The sequence below is a fragment of the Mercenaria mercenaria genome, chromosome 3, assembly GCF_021730395.1.
Source record: "Mercenaria mercenaria strain notata chromosome 3, MADL_Memer_1, whole genome shotgun sequence".
Taxonomy (NCBI): domain Eukaryota; kingdom Metazoa; phylum Mollusca; class Bivalvia; order Venerida; family Veneridae; genus Mercenaria; species Mercenaria mercenaria.
The window spans coordinates 97,925,251-97,943,465 of record NC_069363.1 but is presented as its reverse complement, the minus strand read 5'-3'; the positions used below and the strand labels follow the sequence as shown (position 1 = coordinate 97,943,465).

Sequence of the window (18,215 nt, the reverse complement as noted above, 5' to 3'; positions counted from 1 at the left end):
TTCTATGAATTTCTCCAGATATCACTATAAATATACACGGCAGTTAACCACAAATAAGATAAGATACATGTGTTCCTAATAATTTGCTGAAAGCCATGGTCATGCAGTCATTTCAGTTTCAGCATTACAGCAGCTACTGTAATGGCTGTGTTAAAAGTTGTATTATACTGTACTGTTTGTAATCTAAAAACTCATAACAATATATGAGTAAATTTATGAATACTTAAAAAGTACAAAGATTTTCCTAAAAAAGCTATGTTTTTGTTATCCAGAGCAGTAATCACCAGAAGCTCCGATATTTGCATTCATTCACTGTTACTGGAGACATACAGAAAATGTGGTTAAGAAATTTCAAAAGACACCTGACAAGGTTTAAGTTAACTGTGAAATGACAAAATGATGAACAATCAATCTAAATTCCAGGCCAAGATGAACTTATTCGTATATACTTGTGATTCAATCATATACTATGAAAATGCTACAGTACAATTGTATACTGTGATTCACATTAAACAAGAACTGTACAACTGTACAAACAGTCATAACTTGCCGATCGGTCACACATTAAACCGGAATCCACCTAAAAACCGGAATACACTTTCCATAACTGGAATACACCTGTATCTTTTTAATTAGAGGTATTTTTGAAGGTTTTTTAATATAATTCAATCATATATATCATAAATAATTAACATACGAAAGTAAAATAAAAAAAGTTCACTCAAAACGATAACCGTGCGGGAAATTATCATAACCGAAATACATCCGTATTTTATGAATAAATGGTACTTTCGTAGGGTTTATTGCAGAACTCATTTGTATATAATATAAATAATTAATTTACAAAAGGAAAATAAAATATGATGATTTGTCAGTTTCTGCATACTAATTGTGTGCGAAATTACACAACTGTTCTTAGTATTCATATATTACAATGTAGTTTAAAAAAGTACTTAATTTTCGTTTTGTATGGTAGCAGCACATAAAACACATGACATGCTGCTGAAATAAGAATAAGGTCATTGTATTTGGCAGGCATCGTGGACACAGATTCTCCCTAAGCTGTTGCAACTGAGTATACTGCTTGGATCAGGGGGTGTTTCATTTGTACACCTGACCCAAGAGGCAAGATTTACAACACGTTAGTCAGAACTAGTGCAGTTGTACATATAGAAATACTTTTTAAGTTCAAATAATTATATTTCACTAATATATACTTTTCCCTGTCCTCATTTAGATAAAAAAATCTTGAGACAAATGTTTGAAATAAAAAAAAAATCAGACAATTTCATCTGAAGAACTTTAAATGCATTCTGTCACTTAGCACTTTTTCACAGTAAACAATACTTGGTTTACAGCCACATGTTTACTGTGAAAAGTACCAAGTGAAAAAAAAAGAAGAATAAAAATCAACTGTTTGTCAAAAAAAAAAAATCCTTTATACCAGGTACTGATAATGATATCATACTTAAAAGAAACCAGCTAAATGGCACAATTATTGAAAAATATTTGTCACTTGGTACATATACTGAGTGCAAACTTGATATAGTTCGGTGCGAAAAAGCGCCAAGTGACGAGGCACTTAGCACTGTGTCGCATTCAAATGGTATATCATTTTCACTTAGCACTTTTTGACCATTTTGTTAAAAATTCATTTAATGACTTGCTAAAATCTTGATATTTTTATGGGACATGGGCAAGGTCATAAACACTTGATATATGAAAAAAAAGTGATTTTTTCAAAAAATGTCACTTAGCACTGTGTCGCATTCACCCCTTGGTATGTAAACTTCATTGTTCAAAGACTCCATTATTGTTTAATAACGTTTCGAGATCCTATGGAAACTAATAATCGTAACCTTTGAAAGGCTTCTATCAGATTAAAATAGAAGAAAGGTAGTGGCTTATTTGTACGAATGCTAATCATTACATTTTATCAAGTGTTGATGTTTAAAAATCATTGTGCAGTTCAACGCGATACGAATGCTGGGTAAGCAAATTGGTATAGAATAATGTTTATGTGTAGCAGAGAATGAGCTTTGTTCAATTACAGACTATATAAATATCGCAACTGACATGTATACAACACATTGAGATAGTTTGTAGCACACATAAAGCCACAACACTATTGGAATATGATGATATTCGTATATTCCGACGGTATAGCTTATAGGAAATAAATACATACATAAGAAAACAATATGTTCAAAAAGGTGGGTTGGGTAATATATAGTTTGATTATTTCACATCATTTAATTATTTATATACGTCATTATTGTTATTAAATTGCCAACAAATATTCCAGGATGATAAATTAAAGATAATACTATTAAATATTGCGGTGTAACTTATGTAAATTATAAAATACGCAGAGTTATATTTTCAAACTAACTTGGCCGCCATTTAGATAACGTCATAGATCAGTCCAGTCGCGGAACTAGGACTGGCGACATGTCTTTTTGTGACCTTCAGACACTGTCTGAAAGTTTGGTATATGTCGCCATTAATCTTTTTTCCGATCGCACGGGATTCCCTTTCTGTATACACTATTACCTCAACACCATCCATTAACAAGTACACACTTTTCAAATATAAAATATGTATTGTTTGCATAGATTTTATCCCCCCGGTAATTTTATTTTTGACAGTCCAACATGTGAACTAACCTAAATGACCTGCTAAGTAATACAAAGTTTAAACTCGATAGCTTTTTTGTGACGGATTGTTATCTATCACTTGTATTAGACACCTCGAATAAATTTACACATTTGAAATTTAGCTTGATATCGACAAAATGGGTTAAGTGTGTGATCATGTTACAAACTGATATTGAAGCGAGCGCGATAGGAATAAAATGGCTACCAGTTCGGAAAACACAGGCTCCGATATTGACGCAACAGGGGCAATGAATTGTGACTTCTGTACGATGAAGCCCGCGGAGGGATATTGTACTGATTGCTTGGAATACTTGTGTGATGAATGCTTTCGAAACCACTGTAAACCTAAGCCATGTAGAAACCATAAGTTAGTTGGAAAGGATAAAATGCCTAGACGACAAGTATCTACTGCTGTTGTGGACAACAAATGTGATTGCAATGCAAATAACAATGTTAACTTCTATTGCGAAAGACATCATAAGTTACTGTGTGTAAATTGTATCGTAAATATTCACAAGGGGTGTCGATTTAGGGATTTAACTGAACGTTCAACTCACACAGAAAAGTCGGAAGAGTATTCAGAATTTCTTAAAGAATTAGATGAGTCTGAAAATATGTTTGAAGTAAAAAAGGGTCTTTCTCAACAACACAAAGATAAGTGCAATGAGTCGTTTAAGCAAGTGTTTCAAAAGGCATAGCATATGCTGATGGCAAACTTTTTATTGCATCTTCAAAACCTGCTTGCCTAGTCATTTATGACACGGCACAGTCAAAGGAAGAAAACAGAATAACTACAGATGAAAATGGCCATGTGTTGTTTCTTCAGCCAGCATATATCGACGTCCATCCGCTGAAGCATCTGATATGTCTTTCAGATAGAAAATCAAATAAAGTTTTTCTTCTTAACTGGGAAGGTGCTCTGTCAAATGTTTTTGAATGCGATAGCATGAAAATGCCAGTGGCAGTTGCATTTCAGGATGATACTGTTATTGCTGTCGGATTTGAGTCAAATACCATCAACGTCATATCATTTGAAACACAACGAGGGCGCAAAATTGAAAGTCGGTTTTTGAATAACCTTGCAGTTGATAGTTTTTTCAACGACTCATTATTCAAAAATAATGCGTGTTGGCAATATTGTGCCGGAAAATATTTTGCTATTGCTTGTAAAAGTAGCGTATAACAGAATTTAGCATTTTGCGATAGGATAGAAGTCGCGTGTCAATACACACACATTTCTTGTTGCTTTCACATTTCGTGAGTTGTCACGTAAAATATATAATCCTAATAGATAATAATCCTGATGCATAAAATAATTTGTGTTATTGATAACAGAGATAAGATTCTGATAATATCTGTTAAAAAATACAGAGGTGGAGAACGTGCTAATCGCAAGGTTATTGTTGAATTGAGATAACATATTTTTAATGTCTTCCTTACTTTCGTGTTTTAAATAAAATACTCTTTTCCTGTGAAATAAGGATACATTTTTTCTGCCGACACACCTGCATAGGTCGGGAAGAGGGATAAGGTGTACGGTTCGCACATAGAATGGTTAGAATCCAAGCTTATTAGTAAGCAAAGAGAAAGGATTTAATAAAGTCTACATAATCATCCTTAGGATATGGTAACATAATGAACACAGGGCATAGTACGTATGTAGAGTAAACTCTAAGGATATCTTCGATAAGGCCAGAAGCCGAAGAAGTCATATTGTACAATTAGAACTCCACAAATGACCATTGATGCAGTTGAGTGTGATTCCTCTTTGGTTTTCCTAGTATTGGGCATCATGAAATTACCTGTAGAGCAGTATTGAATAGATATTAATATAATCAGGTGACAGCGTTTTGTTTGGAACTAGGGGGGAAACGATTAATCAAATTATATCGTCAAATCTCTGGGTTTTATAGTCTTAGAAAATGTTCCACTGATTTCGTTCTTCGTCGTTCTATTAAGTTTGGAACAGGAAACCGATAAAGTCCGTCGCGATACACGATTACAGAGATTATCGTGGTAACCAGAAGAAGATTACAAAGACACGAGACGTTCAATAAAATAATAGATGAAGTGAAATTTCAAGTTCTGACGAGATGAGCGGCACATCATATAATATAGACTCACTCTTCAAATTACAAACCCAACCCAAGGTTAAGAGATATTTTCTAGTAAAAATTAAAAAATATTCGTCCCGACATTTGCATTATGTTTATGATTTTGGTAAACAGACTGAACACTGAGTATGCTTGTAACATTTGATTGAAAGGGAAGACGTTAAATGCTAGTAATTTAAGTGTAGTCGCAAGTTTTGAATTAAAAGCAATTCAAATTTATTGTGTTATCTTAACCTTGACCATTACCTTGTTTACCTCAGAAGCAATGAGTCATTAACAGACCACAAAAATAATTCTAAACAATAATCTTCGAAAATGTTTATCAGGAGAGTTGATGCATCTATCAGAAAAATTCTGCCTCAGTGACCTTATTGATTCTTTTTCCCTTTCCTTCCACATTCCAATCCACTGTATTGATCCGTACTAAAAGGGAAAAATGATCTGATGGGAGTCTCTAGGAACGTATACGCCCCAAAACCGAAACAAAATAAAGACATCTATATAGGAAACCTGAGGTAGAATATCCTACGAAACAAATATACATATAGATATACAGGGAAGGATATACACTGGCTATTTGTTCGACAAGCCCACCTTTAGCCCAATCATGTTCCAAAGTTATCAGACATTGTAAATAAAAGTCACTCATAACCGGCAAATCCATAGTGCATGTATCATAAAAAGATCATAAAATGTAAACCCCATCAATTCTCGTCTACAATTATATAAAAAGTAAATCTAAATAACCGTACAAGCATGTACTCAAAGACTAGCAGAAAGCAGAGCAATCTGTCAGACCGGCAAATCATGCAGGAAGATAAGTATTAAATCAGATCTGTCCCAATGGGATTTTATAGCTGCCTATCATGAAGTCTTCCACCTGTTCCGTCATACATAGGCCAGTGTTTAATTGTAAAGATCTGAACACAGAACATGAAAAGTGCCTCCGAACAGTCTGGTCATAACCTGTTTAAGTAAACGGGTTGTATTTTACCGGACTGAGCTGGAAAATTACCATGACCCTGCATCTTAGGTAGTTTGTAATAAACACCTCATTAAAAATCATGTTTTGATATACTTAGTCACGCATATGTATTCAAATTACTGTAGAAATTGAAGCAAAATGCATTAGTTTAGCTCGCCCCGTACAAACAGTATCGAGTGTAGGATTAAAAAACAAATTTATCATATGCATAAACATGTGGAAGATTAAATGAGGATGTAATGGTTTCTGGATATGCATATATTAATCAATATACATTTGTTTACATTAGCAATTAGCAATTAGCCACAACAGCAACATTATTTTCCTGTCCAGTTTTATTTTCGAAATAAAAATGAAAAAAAAAAAAAGAACGTTACTATTATTGCATATGTGAAGATATGTAGCACAGTTCGCAGTTCCCAATAAAGGGCGTCCTAATGCTGATCACTACTAAATCAAATGTAAACCTACACAGGTGTAGTCACAAGTAGACCAAATATAGATAGTCGTATTCTTTCTTCATTCCTTTGTATCCTAGCTCAGTAGCGCTGTGCTTTCTTTTACTCATAACGAGTTTCCTTATCACCCCTATAAACGAGTATATTTCCCCTCTTCCTGTTGTGACCGACCAAAACAATAAACTGATCGCTAAAAGTTGGAAGAAAAACTATTTTAAAGTGAATAATATGCTTTTTTTTGGTTTGTATATTTATATTTCATTGGAAGCTGAACATGACTGTTTCGTCGGGCCCTTAAGGGTGTTTCTCTTGTTGCTCTGTCTTCTTAAAAGTCATTGAGTACATACGGTTTTGGTTCTAAAGGTTTGCTTTTTATATATTTATACACGAGCATTTTTGTGTTTTACATACCATGCCTTTTTGTTTCCATTACGTGTCTTAGAGATTTACCTGGAGGGGATTAATTTTATTTACACTGTCCCGTGTCTTTGGAACATGGTGGGGGTAAGAGTCCGGTTTAAGCTCCCCAGTGGTGTTTTTGCCACTGACCGTTCCAAGGCGGTGCCCCACTGTGTTCCTTTGTTCGTTTTGTCCTCATATGTTGGCTTTGTGTGTGTGCGTGTGTATGTGTGTGCGTGTGTTTGTGGTGTGCACGTCTGCGTGCTGTGGGTTTCGTTTTGGGGAGGCTGCATTTTTGGTACGTGGCATTCCCTGTTTGATATTTGTCTTTGTTTTTTTTTGTTTGTTTCTTTATATAATGTGTTGGGCAGATTACAGGTAGAATTATAGCTAAAAGCTCGATTGATCGCTGATTTTGTCCAGATATTGCACATTGTCTGCGTCAAAAGTGCATTTTTTTATTTGAAGAATGATCTACATACAAATCCCAATGTATTGTGGATAAAGAAACCATACTTGTTTGGTAAAATTAAATAAAATCATTGATAAAACCTCCAGTTTGTTTCTAACCGTCAACGAAAGAGGATGTGGTGTATTGTCCTGACTGTATGCATGTTTGCTTGCAGTATTGCACAAATGTTTGCGACGTTCATAAAAAAGACTATATGCCTCTTTGCAGCTGTCCCTTCCTAATATGGTATTTCTTCTTATTTAGAACCCGCAAACGAAGTTTGAAGGAGGTCACCATGCGGTCTGTCTGTCCGGTCTGTTTGTATGTGTGGCCTCATAAATTAATACTATTACACCTGCCTCTCTCAAACTTCACACACGCACATAGGCAATATGTAGTTAATGCCCGTCCACTTATTTTTCTTTCCTCTTTAAAGTGAATGTCACACTTTTGCTGTCAAAGGTAAAATTGGGATTCATTCTATCTGAAATAAGCATGTTCCTGTCGCATGCAAGATAATGCATGAACATGCAGAAGATTAAATTAAGCACAAACTTTTATCATGTGAGTGGTTTCTGGGTATGAATATATTATCCAATATGTTTGTTTACATTAGCCGCAACATTATTTCCCCGCGCAATCGAAATCCAGTTTTATTTTCATATATTAAGGAAAAAAAGTTACTATTATTCAAAATGCGTTTCGTTATGTATGTGTGTCAATTTATCTACCATGTCCCTGGCGCATGCAAGATAAAAAAGGCGGCGGAATATGTTTCTTTGAATAACTAAAAACAAGGATGAATATCCAACAGGGAAGGCCACTTTCTAAAAAACGCAGTCATCTCAAACGTAAATATTACATAATGTTTCGCAATTATAAGTTAGCCTTATAAGTGCTGTTTTTTTTCTAGGATAATTACATAGAATGAATGTGATTTGATTTTTAGTTGTTAAACGCATAAAGTCAGTATTTTCTAAAACATTCCCGAAGGCATTCTACCGGATTATATTATATAACGCACTCAAGCAGCAAGACTTAGTGCCTTTTATCTTCAACTGAATTTAAACAACGGAATCTACAATGACTTGAATTGACTGGTTCACCTACATATCTGCCAGTCTCTACTCTAATTAACGCTGAATGAGATATAAGAGATTTAACGCATCTCTTGCCTACTTTACATGGGGAGGCCCCTCCCACACCTACCTCACATTCGCAGCATGGCATTTCTGTACAAAGCTATGCTGTTCATATCTGGCGTACACATTCGAAAGAGAATGGTTTCCCTTTGCGAAGGTTAACTGCGATGTATCAATACCGGATTAATGACGTCAACAAGACACAGAAAAAGTTCACTTCATTATTCATTGGTATAATTTGACAACAGATATTGAAATCAACTAAAAGAGTTCCGGATAAACAGTGAAAATGAAATGTGTTAAACTTCAGTAAAAATATAGAAAACATATGTCACTGCAGATGAAAATAAATGAAATGGAAATACATCTACAAAAGCTCTGTAGTGACCACGTTTCACTATTCCCATTCCCTATTTCTCATTTGTCATTTCTTATAAGAAGTGAAAAATGTTTAATTCTAAATTTAACAGTTCTCACTTCTCGTTTTCGATTAAAAAAATTTGAGAAGTGTGAAGTTAAAAATGTGAAATTCACATTCATTTTCTTATTTTTGTCATACTATAGGACACATATAGGAAAGTATAAAATCAGAAGTGAGAAATGTAAATTTTCACATTTAACAGTTTTCACTTCTCGTTTTCTATAAAAAATTGAGAAGTATCATTTCATAATTTCTGTACTGGTATATTTCATAATGTATAATAGGAAATGAAAATGGAAACGTGAAGTCATCATTGGGATTTCGTATATATCTCATTATTTCATTACAAAGTATATGTTAAAAATATTAATATATGTAGACTATAGATATAGACTACTATAAATTAGTTTAAAAAAATGATGTTTAAATATACAACTACCATACTTTAAGTTAAATGAGTTATTTTAAAATCGAGCTATTGCTTAAGTTATTGTTATCTAATGTTGATTTTTTCTATAACAATGCATTTATAGCTAAATTATACTATGGTTAGTAGTATTCGTCTGCAGTACTTTTTTCAGTCACGCAAAATTGATATTTCTCTTCAAGTATGATATAACGAACTTAAGTATTTGCTTAAGTATATACAAAAAAACGTATTTCCTAATTCTATTCTTCGTTTGCTGTAAAATTCAGAATTGTTGGGTTTTCATCTACGAAATAGTCAGTCATATACGGTTCTGATATAGATGAAAAAGTCAACATTGAAGACGCATCAAGGAGAAAAAACAAGCATTTAAAATAACAGATTTAGCGAAGCAATTACTCAAGTTTTTTTCGTGAAATTGCGCCCTTTTTTTACATCTCCTGACTACGACTGTATACTTACCATACAATTGAAACTGAATACCTATTGAAAGTAATACATCTTATAGGAGCTATATTCATAGATATAGTATTATATTTATGGGTGGACGGATAGCTCAGTGGTTTGCACACTGGCCTTCCAATCCTGTGGTCGGGGTTCGATCCCCAGCAGCTACTCGGGAATTTTCAGAAACGCTTTTCAGTGTTTCCCACCCAACTAGAGGTGTACAGGTAAGGAACCCAGGCAATCCTTGCGTGTATCAGTGCTATACACTGGTCACGTTAAAGAACCAGGCTGTCTATTCGAAACGAGCTAGGCTAAGTTAGCCGGACCAGCCTGTATCTGATTTCTGATCTCTTTGTCGTGGGGGCTTTGTCTCACTCTGTCCCTCTGGTCAGATCGCTCTGTGTCTGTACTAGTAGAGGATGAATTATGCGCCCTGTGTGGCTGCATTTGAACTATGTAAAGCGCCTTTGAACGTGAAATTTATCATGAAAAGGGCGCTATATAAATCTGGTATAATAATATATATTCTAAGGGAATGTCAGACTCTCTCTGTCAGCTTAACAATATAGACACATTAAACTGAAGCCACAATCTTGATGGACCAGAAAAATTCACACTATTTAGTCTAAGTAAGAGGTAATTTTGACTGTCGTTACATGGCATTTGATTCAATATCTGTCGTAACAATCACTCCGACGAAAGATACTTTGTAATTTTCATTTTGCATTCACAGATAACGAAATTTCGCGAGGTTAGAATATAAGCACTGTTCTAAAGAATTAGTTAAGTTTTCAAGTAGTAATTTAGGGTTCACGCGCCTAAGAGGCCGAGCACGGGAATTTTTGCTCTTTTCGGTAATTACTTTACTGTAATTTCTGTACTTGCGTGAAATATAACCATGTTTTAAGTCAGCCATGTTGTAAAGTGAAATTGATAGCGAAAATAAAAGTTAAAAAAGGAAAATAGTTGTAATTATAGTTGTAAGCGGAACAAAATGGTAGCAGAGCGAGATTATGATAATAGGACTTAATACATATAAACAGTAAATTGACTCTGAAGTGTAAAAATGGCTGTGGAGCTCAGCGAAGAAGAAAAACAAGTGGTGTTGCAAAGAATTGCGGACTTGAAATTGTTAAAGACATAAATTAATATATACAAAGACAAAAAACAAACTTTTACGGTGTTTAGACGTTGATATCGATGAAGAGTTGGACAAAAAAGAAATTCAAAAATATCAGGATTATTTAGATGATGCAAATGAAGTTGCTTTTGGGACTATGCACAAATTGTGTTCATCTTACAGAGAAGTAAATGATTTAGAAAACGAAAGAAAAGTTATGGAAGAGATTGACATAATTGAAAAAGACTATAGTGAGACCCATAAAACTGTGTTCAAAAAGTCTACGAAGGCTTCACTGCCAGCTAGTGCTACAACCGAAGGTTTAGGCAAAGATATGTGGCAGCAGTTAAAAAGAGTACAAATTCCAGTATTCACAGGTGAGAAAAGAAAGTATGAATCTTGGAAGGCGGCTTTCAATGCTTGTATTGACAGTGCACCGTCTACTGCTGAATATAAGCTCTTGCAGTTAAGACAATATTTATCTGGTGAGGCATTGAAGTCGATTGAAAAGTTAGGGCATTCGGCAGCTAGTTACGAAGCAGCAAAAGAACGTTTAGATAGAAAGTTTGGAGGTAAACGAAGGCAAGTTATGGCATATCTAGAAGAATTAGACAAATTTCCGGTAATGAAAGAGGAGTGTGCTAAAACTATCGAGAAATTTGCGGACTTGTTAGATATTGTAGTGATTAATTTGATAGAAGCAGAAAAGGAAGAAGATTTAGGAGATGGAGCACTGTATTTGAGACTTCTGAAAAAATTGCCTGAAACAATGCTTACGAGGTATAATCGGTGGCTTTATGAATCTAAAGAAGATGAATCCGTTCAAACATTAAGAAAGTGGTTCAATCAGGAGGCTAAATACTATGTTGCTGTTGCCGAAACTGTTCATGGACTTTCTGGAGACAAGTGGAAGCCTTCAAGACCACAAGTAGCTACTCACTTTGTAAATAACAAAAAAAGTCAAGGAAGCCAAAAGGTCTGTAAAGTCTGTTTTGATAATCATGATGTTTGGAACTGTTACGTATTCAAACAATTATCGCCATCACAGCGTTTGGAAAAAGCTAAAGATCTGAAGTTGTGTTTTCGGTGTTTAGGAAACGGACATGCTGGTAGTACATGTAATAGAATGAAAGTTTGCGGAATTCAAGGTTGTAAAAAGAACCATAATAGGTTGTTACATAATGAAGCAATGAATTATCAAAATGCGGATAACAGTTTGTCGTTACACAAAGATGAAATGAATCAACAAAATGTACCTACAAATGAAAATGCGACAAGTCATCATGTTCAACATCAGGCTCATTATAACAACAATCGTTTCTCAGTGCCAAATCGGATTTCACTTCGCACAGTTCCAGTAATAGTGAAAAATGGAAGTAAACAGTTGACTGTAAATGCACTGTTGGACGATGGCAGTTCAAAATCATACATTAATGCAGATGCAGCTGCAGAATTAGGATTAGACATAGTATCTAATGCACAGTTGATAACGGTAAATGTTATGAATGGTAGAAAAGAAACTTTTGAAACTGCACCTGTGAAATTTTATATTGAAGGCTTGAATGGTCAAGTGAAAATGGGAATGGAGGCTACAACAACAACTTGTGTAACAGGAAATCTCAGAACAGTAGACTGGAATAAACAATCTGGACAGTTTAAACATCTAAATGGTATACAATTTCCAGTGTGTAAGAGAAAAAATACAATAGATTTATTGATTGGGGTAGATTATTCAGATTTACATTACTCGTTACACGAAGTCAGAGGGGAACCCGGTGAACCAATAGCTCGTCTCACTCCCTTAGGCTGGACTTGTGTTGGATCCATTGAAAATTCTGTTGAAAATTAAAGTAGAAATTATCATACATTCTTTTTGCAAAAAGATGTAAATATCGAAAAATCGATAGAAAAATTCTGGGAAATAGAACACATTTCACAAAAAGGAAGTACCATGTCAGTCGAAGACGAATCCATTGTGAAACAAGTAAAATCTACGATAACATGTAGTGAAGGACATTATCAAGTATCCATTCCATGGAATGACAAAAAAACCGTCTCTGAAAAATAACTATGAAATGGCATTACAGAGATTTAGAAACACAGAAAAGAAAATAGAGAAAGATCCAGTTGTGAAAGAAGCGTATGAAACAACACTACAGAAATATCTAAATAAAGGTTATATAACGGTAGTTAACCCGAATGAAAGTTTCAATAACAGTGAGTGGTATTTACCACATTTTCCGGTAGTTAAACTGGATCGAGAGACAACTAAAGTCCGTATTGTTTTCGATGCAGCAGCAAAAACAGAGGGATTAAGTCTAAATGAGGTGATATATCAGGGACCAAAGTTGCAGAATTAATTATTTGATGTATTGTTGAGATTTAGAAGTCAGCCCATAGCAATTATGTGTGATATTGAAGAGATGTACTTACGTGTAGGAATTACCCCATTGACAGATCATATCACAGGTTTCTTTGGAATTCTTCAGCACCAATTCGGTATGAATTCAAAACACTGGTGTTTGGAGTTAATGCATCACCATTTCTAGCCCAATATGTTTCTAGACATAATGCTGAATTACATAAAGAAGAATATCCACGTGCTGCAGAAACGGTCTTTAGTTCAACATACATGGATGATAGTATGGATTCTGTGTCTACCGTAGAAGAAGGTATTGAATTGTATTATCAGCTATCAGAACTTTGGGCGAAAGCAAACATGTATGCAAGAAAATGGCTGTCAAATTCGGCTGACGTACTAGAAAAAATCCCCACTGAGCATAGAGCTTCTAAAGTTGAACTGGACAAAAATGACTTGCCAACTGTAAAAACACTTGGTGTATCATGGTTAGCTAATGAAGATTGTTTTATTTTCAATGTGCAAGAGTCGGATAACTATACAACATTGACAAAGAGAACAATTCTAAGAAAAATAACGACTATATTTGATCCACATGGTTTTGTTGCACCATATATCGTGCGAGCAAAGATTCTGATGCAGGAATTATGGTTAGCTGGATTAGATTGGGATGAAATTGTTCCAAATGAAATGAATGAAACATTTTTGAGGTGGTTATCTGAATTGAAAGAACTTAAACAAATCAAAATACCAAGATGTATAAGACATGAACATTATGTTCAGCCAAAAAGAGTAACATTACATGCATTCGGAGATGCATCAGAAAAAGCTTACGGTTCAGTAGTGTATGGTCGCTGTAAAGATTCTGAAAATAACATTTCGGTTAGACTCGTTGCAGCAAAAAGTAGAGTAGCGCCGGTTAAGACGATAAGTATTCCTAGATTAGAGCTTTTGGCAGCTGTTCTGTGCTTGAAACTTACATTGTTAATTTGTGCTGCACTGAACATTTGTATTAACAATTGCACATTTTGGACAGATAGTATGAATATTTTACATTGGATACGAAATAGAAGCACAATTTTCAAATCATTTGTTGCTAATAGAATTGGAGAGATTCAGTATCATTCAAATCCTATACAATGACGACATGTACAAGGAAAACAAAATCCGGCTGACATTTTAAGTAGAGGATGTTCAATATCTTATTTGGAAACGAACGAATTGTGGTGGAACGCACCTGAATTTCTGAAGAAAAATGAATGCGAATGGCCAAAAAGTAAAGTTGAATTTTCACATGAGAACAGTGAAATAAAAAAGTCAAAACAAATGCAGTTTGAAGTACAAACAATGCACACACAGAGCGCGGATGTACAAACGTGCAATGAAGAATGGCGGCTTGATCCGAAACGAAATTCCAGTTGGACAAAATTAGTACGGGTATATGCTTGGGTTATGCGTTTCGTGGAAAATTGTAAACGTACAAAAACAGCAAGAATTGAAGGACAACTGGGTGCGAATGAAATACATGATGCAGAGGTAAAATTAATAATGAGAGCTCAAAGGTCTCATTATAAGGAAGAATTTACATGTTTATCTAAGCAAAAAGAACTACCAAAAGATAGCAAATTGATCAAACTGAATCCAAAAATCGACGGTGAAGGAGTAATCAGAAGTGATGGACGCTTAAAATATGCTGAAATGTTATTGTATGACTGTCGATATCCAGTGATACTACCTCGACATGATTGGATTACTGAACTAATTGTTCGTCACTTTCATGAAGATTCAGGACATAGTGGTACAAACTACACACTTGCCGTGTTATCAACACAGTATTGGATACCATCTGCATGGGAGGTAATTCGTGCAGTAGAAAACAAATGTACAAAGTGTAAACTTCGCAAAGCAAGACCAAAAGAACAGATTATGGCGCCACTTCCAAATATCCGTCACAATATGCCATTAAGAGCATTTGTTCATGTAGCAGTAGATTATGCGGGACCATTTGTAACTGTTCAAGGCCGTGGAAAACGTCGAGAAAAAAGATACCTTTGTTTATTCACTTGTTTGAGTACAAGAGCTGTACACTTAGAGATTGCATTTGGAATGGATGTAGATTCTTTTCTTAATGCGTTTTACCGGATGGTTAGTCGTCGGGGATTACCAAAAACTATGTTATCAGACAATGGATCAAATTTTGTTCGTGCTGAAAAAGAATTAAAACAGTTATTGCAGTGTCTTGATCAGGATAAAATTATAGAAAACACAGCAAATAAAGGAATACAGTGGCAATTTATTCCACCCTTTGCTCCTCATTGGGGAGGTGTACACGAAATAATGATCAAAAGTGCTAAACGTGCAACATACGCAATATTACAAAATGCTTCAGTTACTGACGAAGAGCTTATGACGGCATTTGCTGGAGCTGAAGGCTTGATCAATTCAAGACCACTTACATATCAAACTAGTAATCCAGCAGACTGTATACCGCTTACACCAAACCATTTTCTGCATGGACAAATCGGGGGAAAGTTTGCTCCTGAAAGTGTGGATACTACAGAATTCAGTCCTAGAAAGCGATGGCGTAGAATACAGGAGTTAGTTCGACACTTCTGGAATAGATGGTTACGTGAGTGGTTACCCAGTCTACGAACATCAAAAAAATGGCATAGAATTAATCCAGACCTGAAAGTTAACGGTGTCGTGATTGTTACGTCTAATGATTTACCGCGAGCACAGTGGCCATTGGGGCGTATTACGCGTGTGCATACAAGTCGCGATGGACATGTGCGCGCAGCAAATGTTTTAATGAATGGCAAAGAATTTGTGCGACCAATAACAAAATTGTGCCCATTAGAAATAAATGCTGATGATTAAAATAATATTAACGCGTACTAAAGCAGAAAATGTTTACAGTTACTCATAATTCGCGTGTGGAAGGCATAATAATCCCTCATATCAGTGGCTAATTGTAAGTGGAGGGCATAATAATCCCTCAGAAGCAGTAATTTTATAAATCAGTAAATTAAGATAAAGATTGGGCACGAGGACAAACATTTTTCTTATTTCAGGAATTGTATAATCTGATGAAGAAGATTGTAAAACAAACAAGACTCTAGAAGAAAATACTGTCTCTAGGAGATTGTACATTTTTTATTAGTTATTAACATTTTTTGTGTGAAAATGAACTGTTTAAAGTTTACTATGTCATGAACTTAATTGTTGAATGTTTATTGAGAATGTACATGTATGTAACTATGTAAAACAGTTGTGGGAGAATATAATCTGAAAATCACATATTACAAATACTTTTCATAAAACAAATTAATAGATAGAACATCAGTACATTAGTAAGTACGCAGATTGTCAAGAATTGTTTAATTAACAAAAATACTAGTCATAAACGGTACACATGAATAGCGTAAAAAAAAATATAGTGCTCAATATTTTATTCAATAAATTATGTTAACATGACAATTGTTGCTAGAGTAAATTTATGTAAAATTTTCTAGCGATTAGTATTATAGTAAATAGTTGAAATGTATAGGTTTCAAATTTTAGGTGTTTCGTAATTGTTGGTTATATATTGAGCATTGTAAGACTTTTTTGAATGCTAGAATTTTGTATACATGTAACTGAAAGAATAATTATTGGTGTTGACTGGATTGATATTATTGTCCAAAGTCTGAACTGAAACAACCAAATTGTCCTAAGCTTTATTTACTATATAATTTTACAAGAAAAAGAAGCTGAATTGGTTCTACCTGATGATAAAGAGTTAAGTGAAATATTCTAGTTATCAGTGTAAATATGAAGTATATTAAAAGTGTCTAGCTTTAGATATTTTCTTGTAGTTTTGTCAAAATTGCTATTTTTCAAAAATGTTCATTTTTGTATAATGTAATTTTCTGTAGTCAAATGTTATTGATAAGTTAGATTGAATCAAACTTATCAAGGTGGGGAAGTATGTTCTAAAGAATTAGTTAAGTTTTCAAGTAGTAATTTAGGGTTCACGCGCCTAAGAGGCCGAGCACGGGAATTTTTGCTCTTTTCGGTAATTACTTTACTGTAATTTCTGTACTTGCGTGAAATATAACCATGTTTTAAGTCAGCCATGTTGTAAAGTGAAACTGATAGCGAAAATAAAAGTTAAAAAAGGAAAATAGTTGTAAGCACTATGAATGATATCTTTTGTATTTCTGCCGTATGTTCCAGGAAATGTTAACTAGACTAATGGGTTTTAAAACGGAACAAAGCTCTAGCTTCCTCTGTAACCTTTACGTGTGGATAATTATCTCTGTATACACATTGTTTTGAGTTATCAGGATGAAACACGTCCTCTGAAATATACATCATAAACATTAATATAAACATAATAAAATATTTAATTGAATACTGAAAAGATCCATACATTATTCTCATATAAATATGTTCATCCTTTTAAAGTTTTAGATAAAATACTTTGACAGTGGAGATATTGTGAACCGTATGAACTAAATAGTAATTCTTTTGCTTTTTAAGATCATGTTAGCCATCTTGGACGCCATCATGGATTTCCCGTTTGTAATCTTTTTGTCTGATTTATGTTGTTAATATATTATAGCATACTTGATAGCGTTTCTTTATATCACAATAGATAACACATTTGTCCGATTGCATTAAAATTAAGGCAATAATTTGTACCTAAAAGACGTAAAATTACCAATTTTCAGGTTTGACCGTGAATTTGGCGTTGACCTTGAAAATCTTTTAACATTTTTTTCTTCAGTTTTTTTTTTTAAAATTTCAATTAGTCTTTCATTGATATAAATGATCGGGGATGCTTTACCTCTGGGAAACCTATACAGACTTCTCTTATTCTCTTCCCTTTCATATTGATGTGTAGCTGCCATTGCCATTAGTTCATATTCAATACTGCTAGTCTGAAAGCTACCACTAATATCCCGAACCACTCCAGATTCGGTATCAACCTTTGGATTTTTCCATATCTGCATATCTCTTTGTGTCTCACAAAACTGTCTTTGTCCTTACCCCTTAAAACAGATCTACATCACTTTTCTTCGTATGGACAAAGCAGCCCACAGTGTGTATGCAACAATTTCATCAAAGCCATCCGAGTAGTTGAATATCCCAAACCGTATCTATGTAGCAGGCTTATAACTTGTTTAACTTACGAAAGCATTACACTTATTCTTCAGAAAACATTAAATATAAGGTATGAAACTAAATATTATT

At 34.3% G+C, this 18,215-nt stretch overlaps 4 protein-coding genes across 4 annotated transcripts; all 4 read left to right on the top strand.

The window, feature by feature from the left end:
* Window positions 1-2,854: 2,854 nt before the first annotated feature.
* LOC128555995 (transcription intermediary factor 1-alpha-like) lies at window positions 2,855-3,355 on the top strand. The gene has a single exon (XM_053539872.1). The coding sequence runs from the start codon at window positions 2,855-2,857 to the stop codon at window positions 3,353-3,355; it is 501 nt and encodes a 166-aa protein (XP_053395847.1).
* Window positions 3,356-10,778: 7,423 nt separating this feature from the next.
* On the top strand, window positions 10,779-12,470 carry LOC128555994 (uncharacterized). The gene has a single exon (XM_053539871.1). The coding sequence runs from the start codon at window positions 10,779-10,781 to the stop codon at window positions 12,468-12,470; it is 1,692 nt and encodes a 563-aa protein (XP_053395846.1).
* Window positions 12,471-12,696: 226 nt separating this feature from the next.
* LOC128555993 (uncharacterized) lies at window positions 12,697-14,123 on the top strand. Its single transcript, XM_053539870.1, has 2 exons — window positions 12,697-12,838; window positions 13,111-14,123. The coding sequence occupies exons 1-2, from the start codon at window positions 12,697-12,699 to the stop codon at window positions 14,121-14,123; spliced, it is 1,155 nt and encodes a 384-aa protein (XP_053395845.1).
* Window positions 14,124-14,306: 183 nt separating this feature from the next.
* On the top strand, window positions 14,307-15,857 carry LOC128555992 (uncharacterized). Its single transcript, XM_053539869.1, has one exon. It carries the CDS (start codon window positions 14,307-14,309, stop codon window positions 15,855-15,857), a length of 1,551 nt encoding a protein of 516 aa, XP_053395844.1.
* The last annotated feature ends 2,358 nt before the right edge of the window (window positions 15,858-18,215 follow it).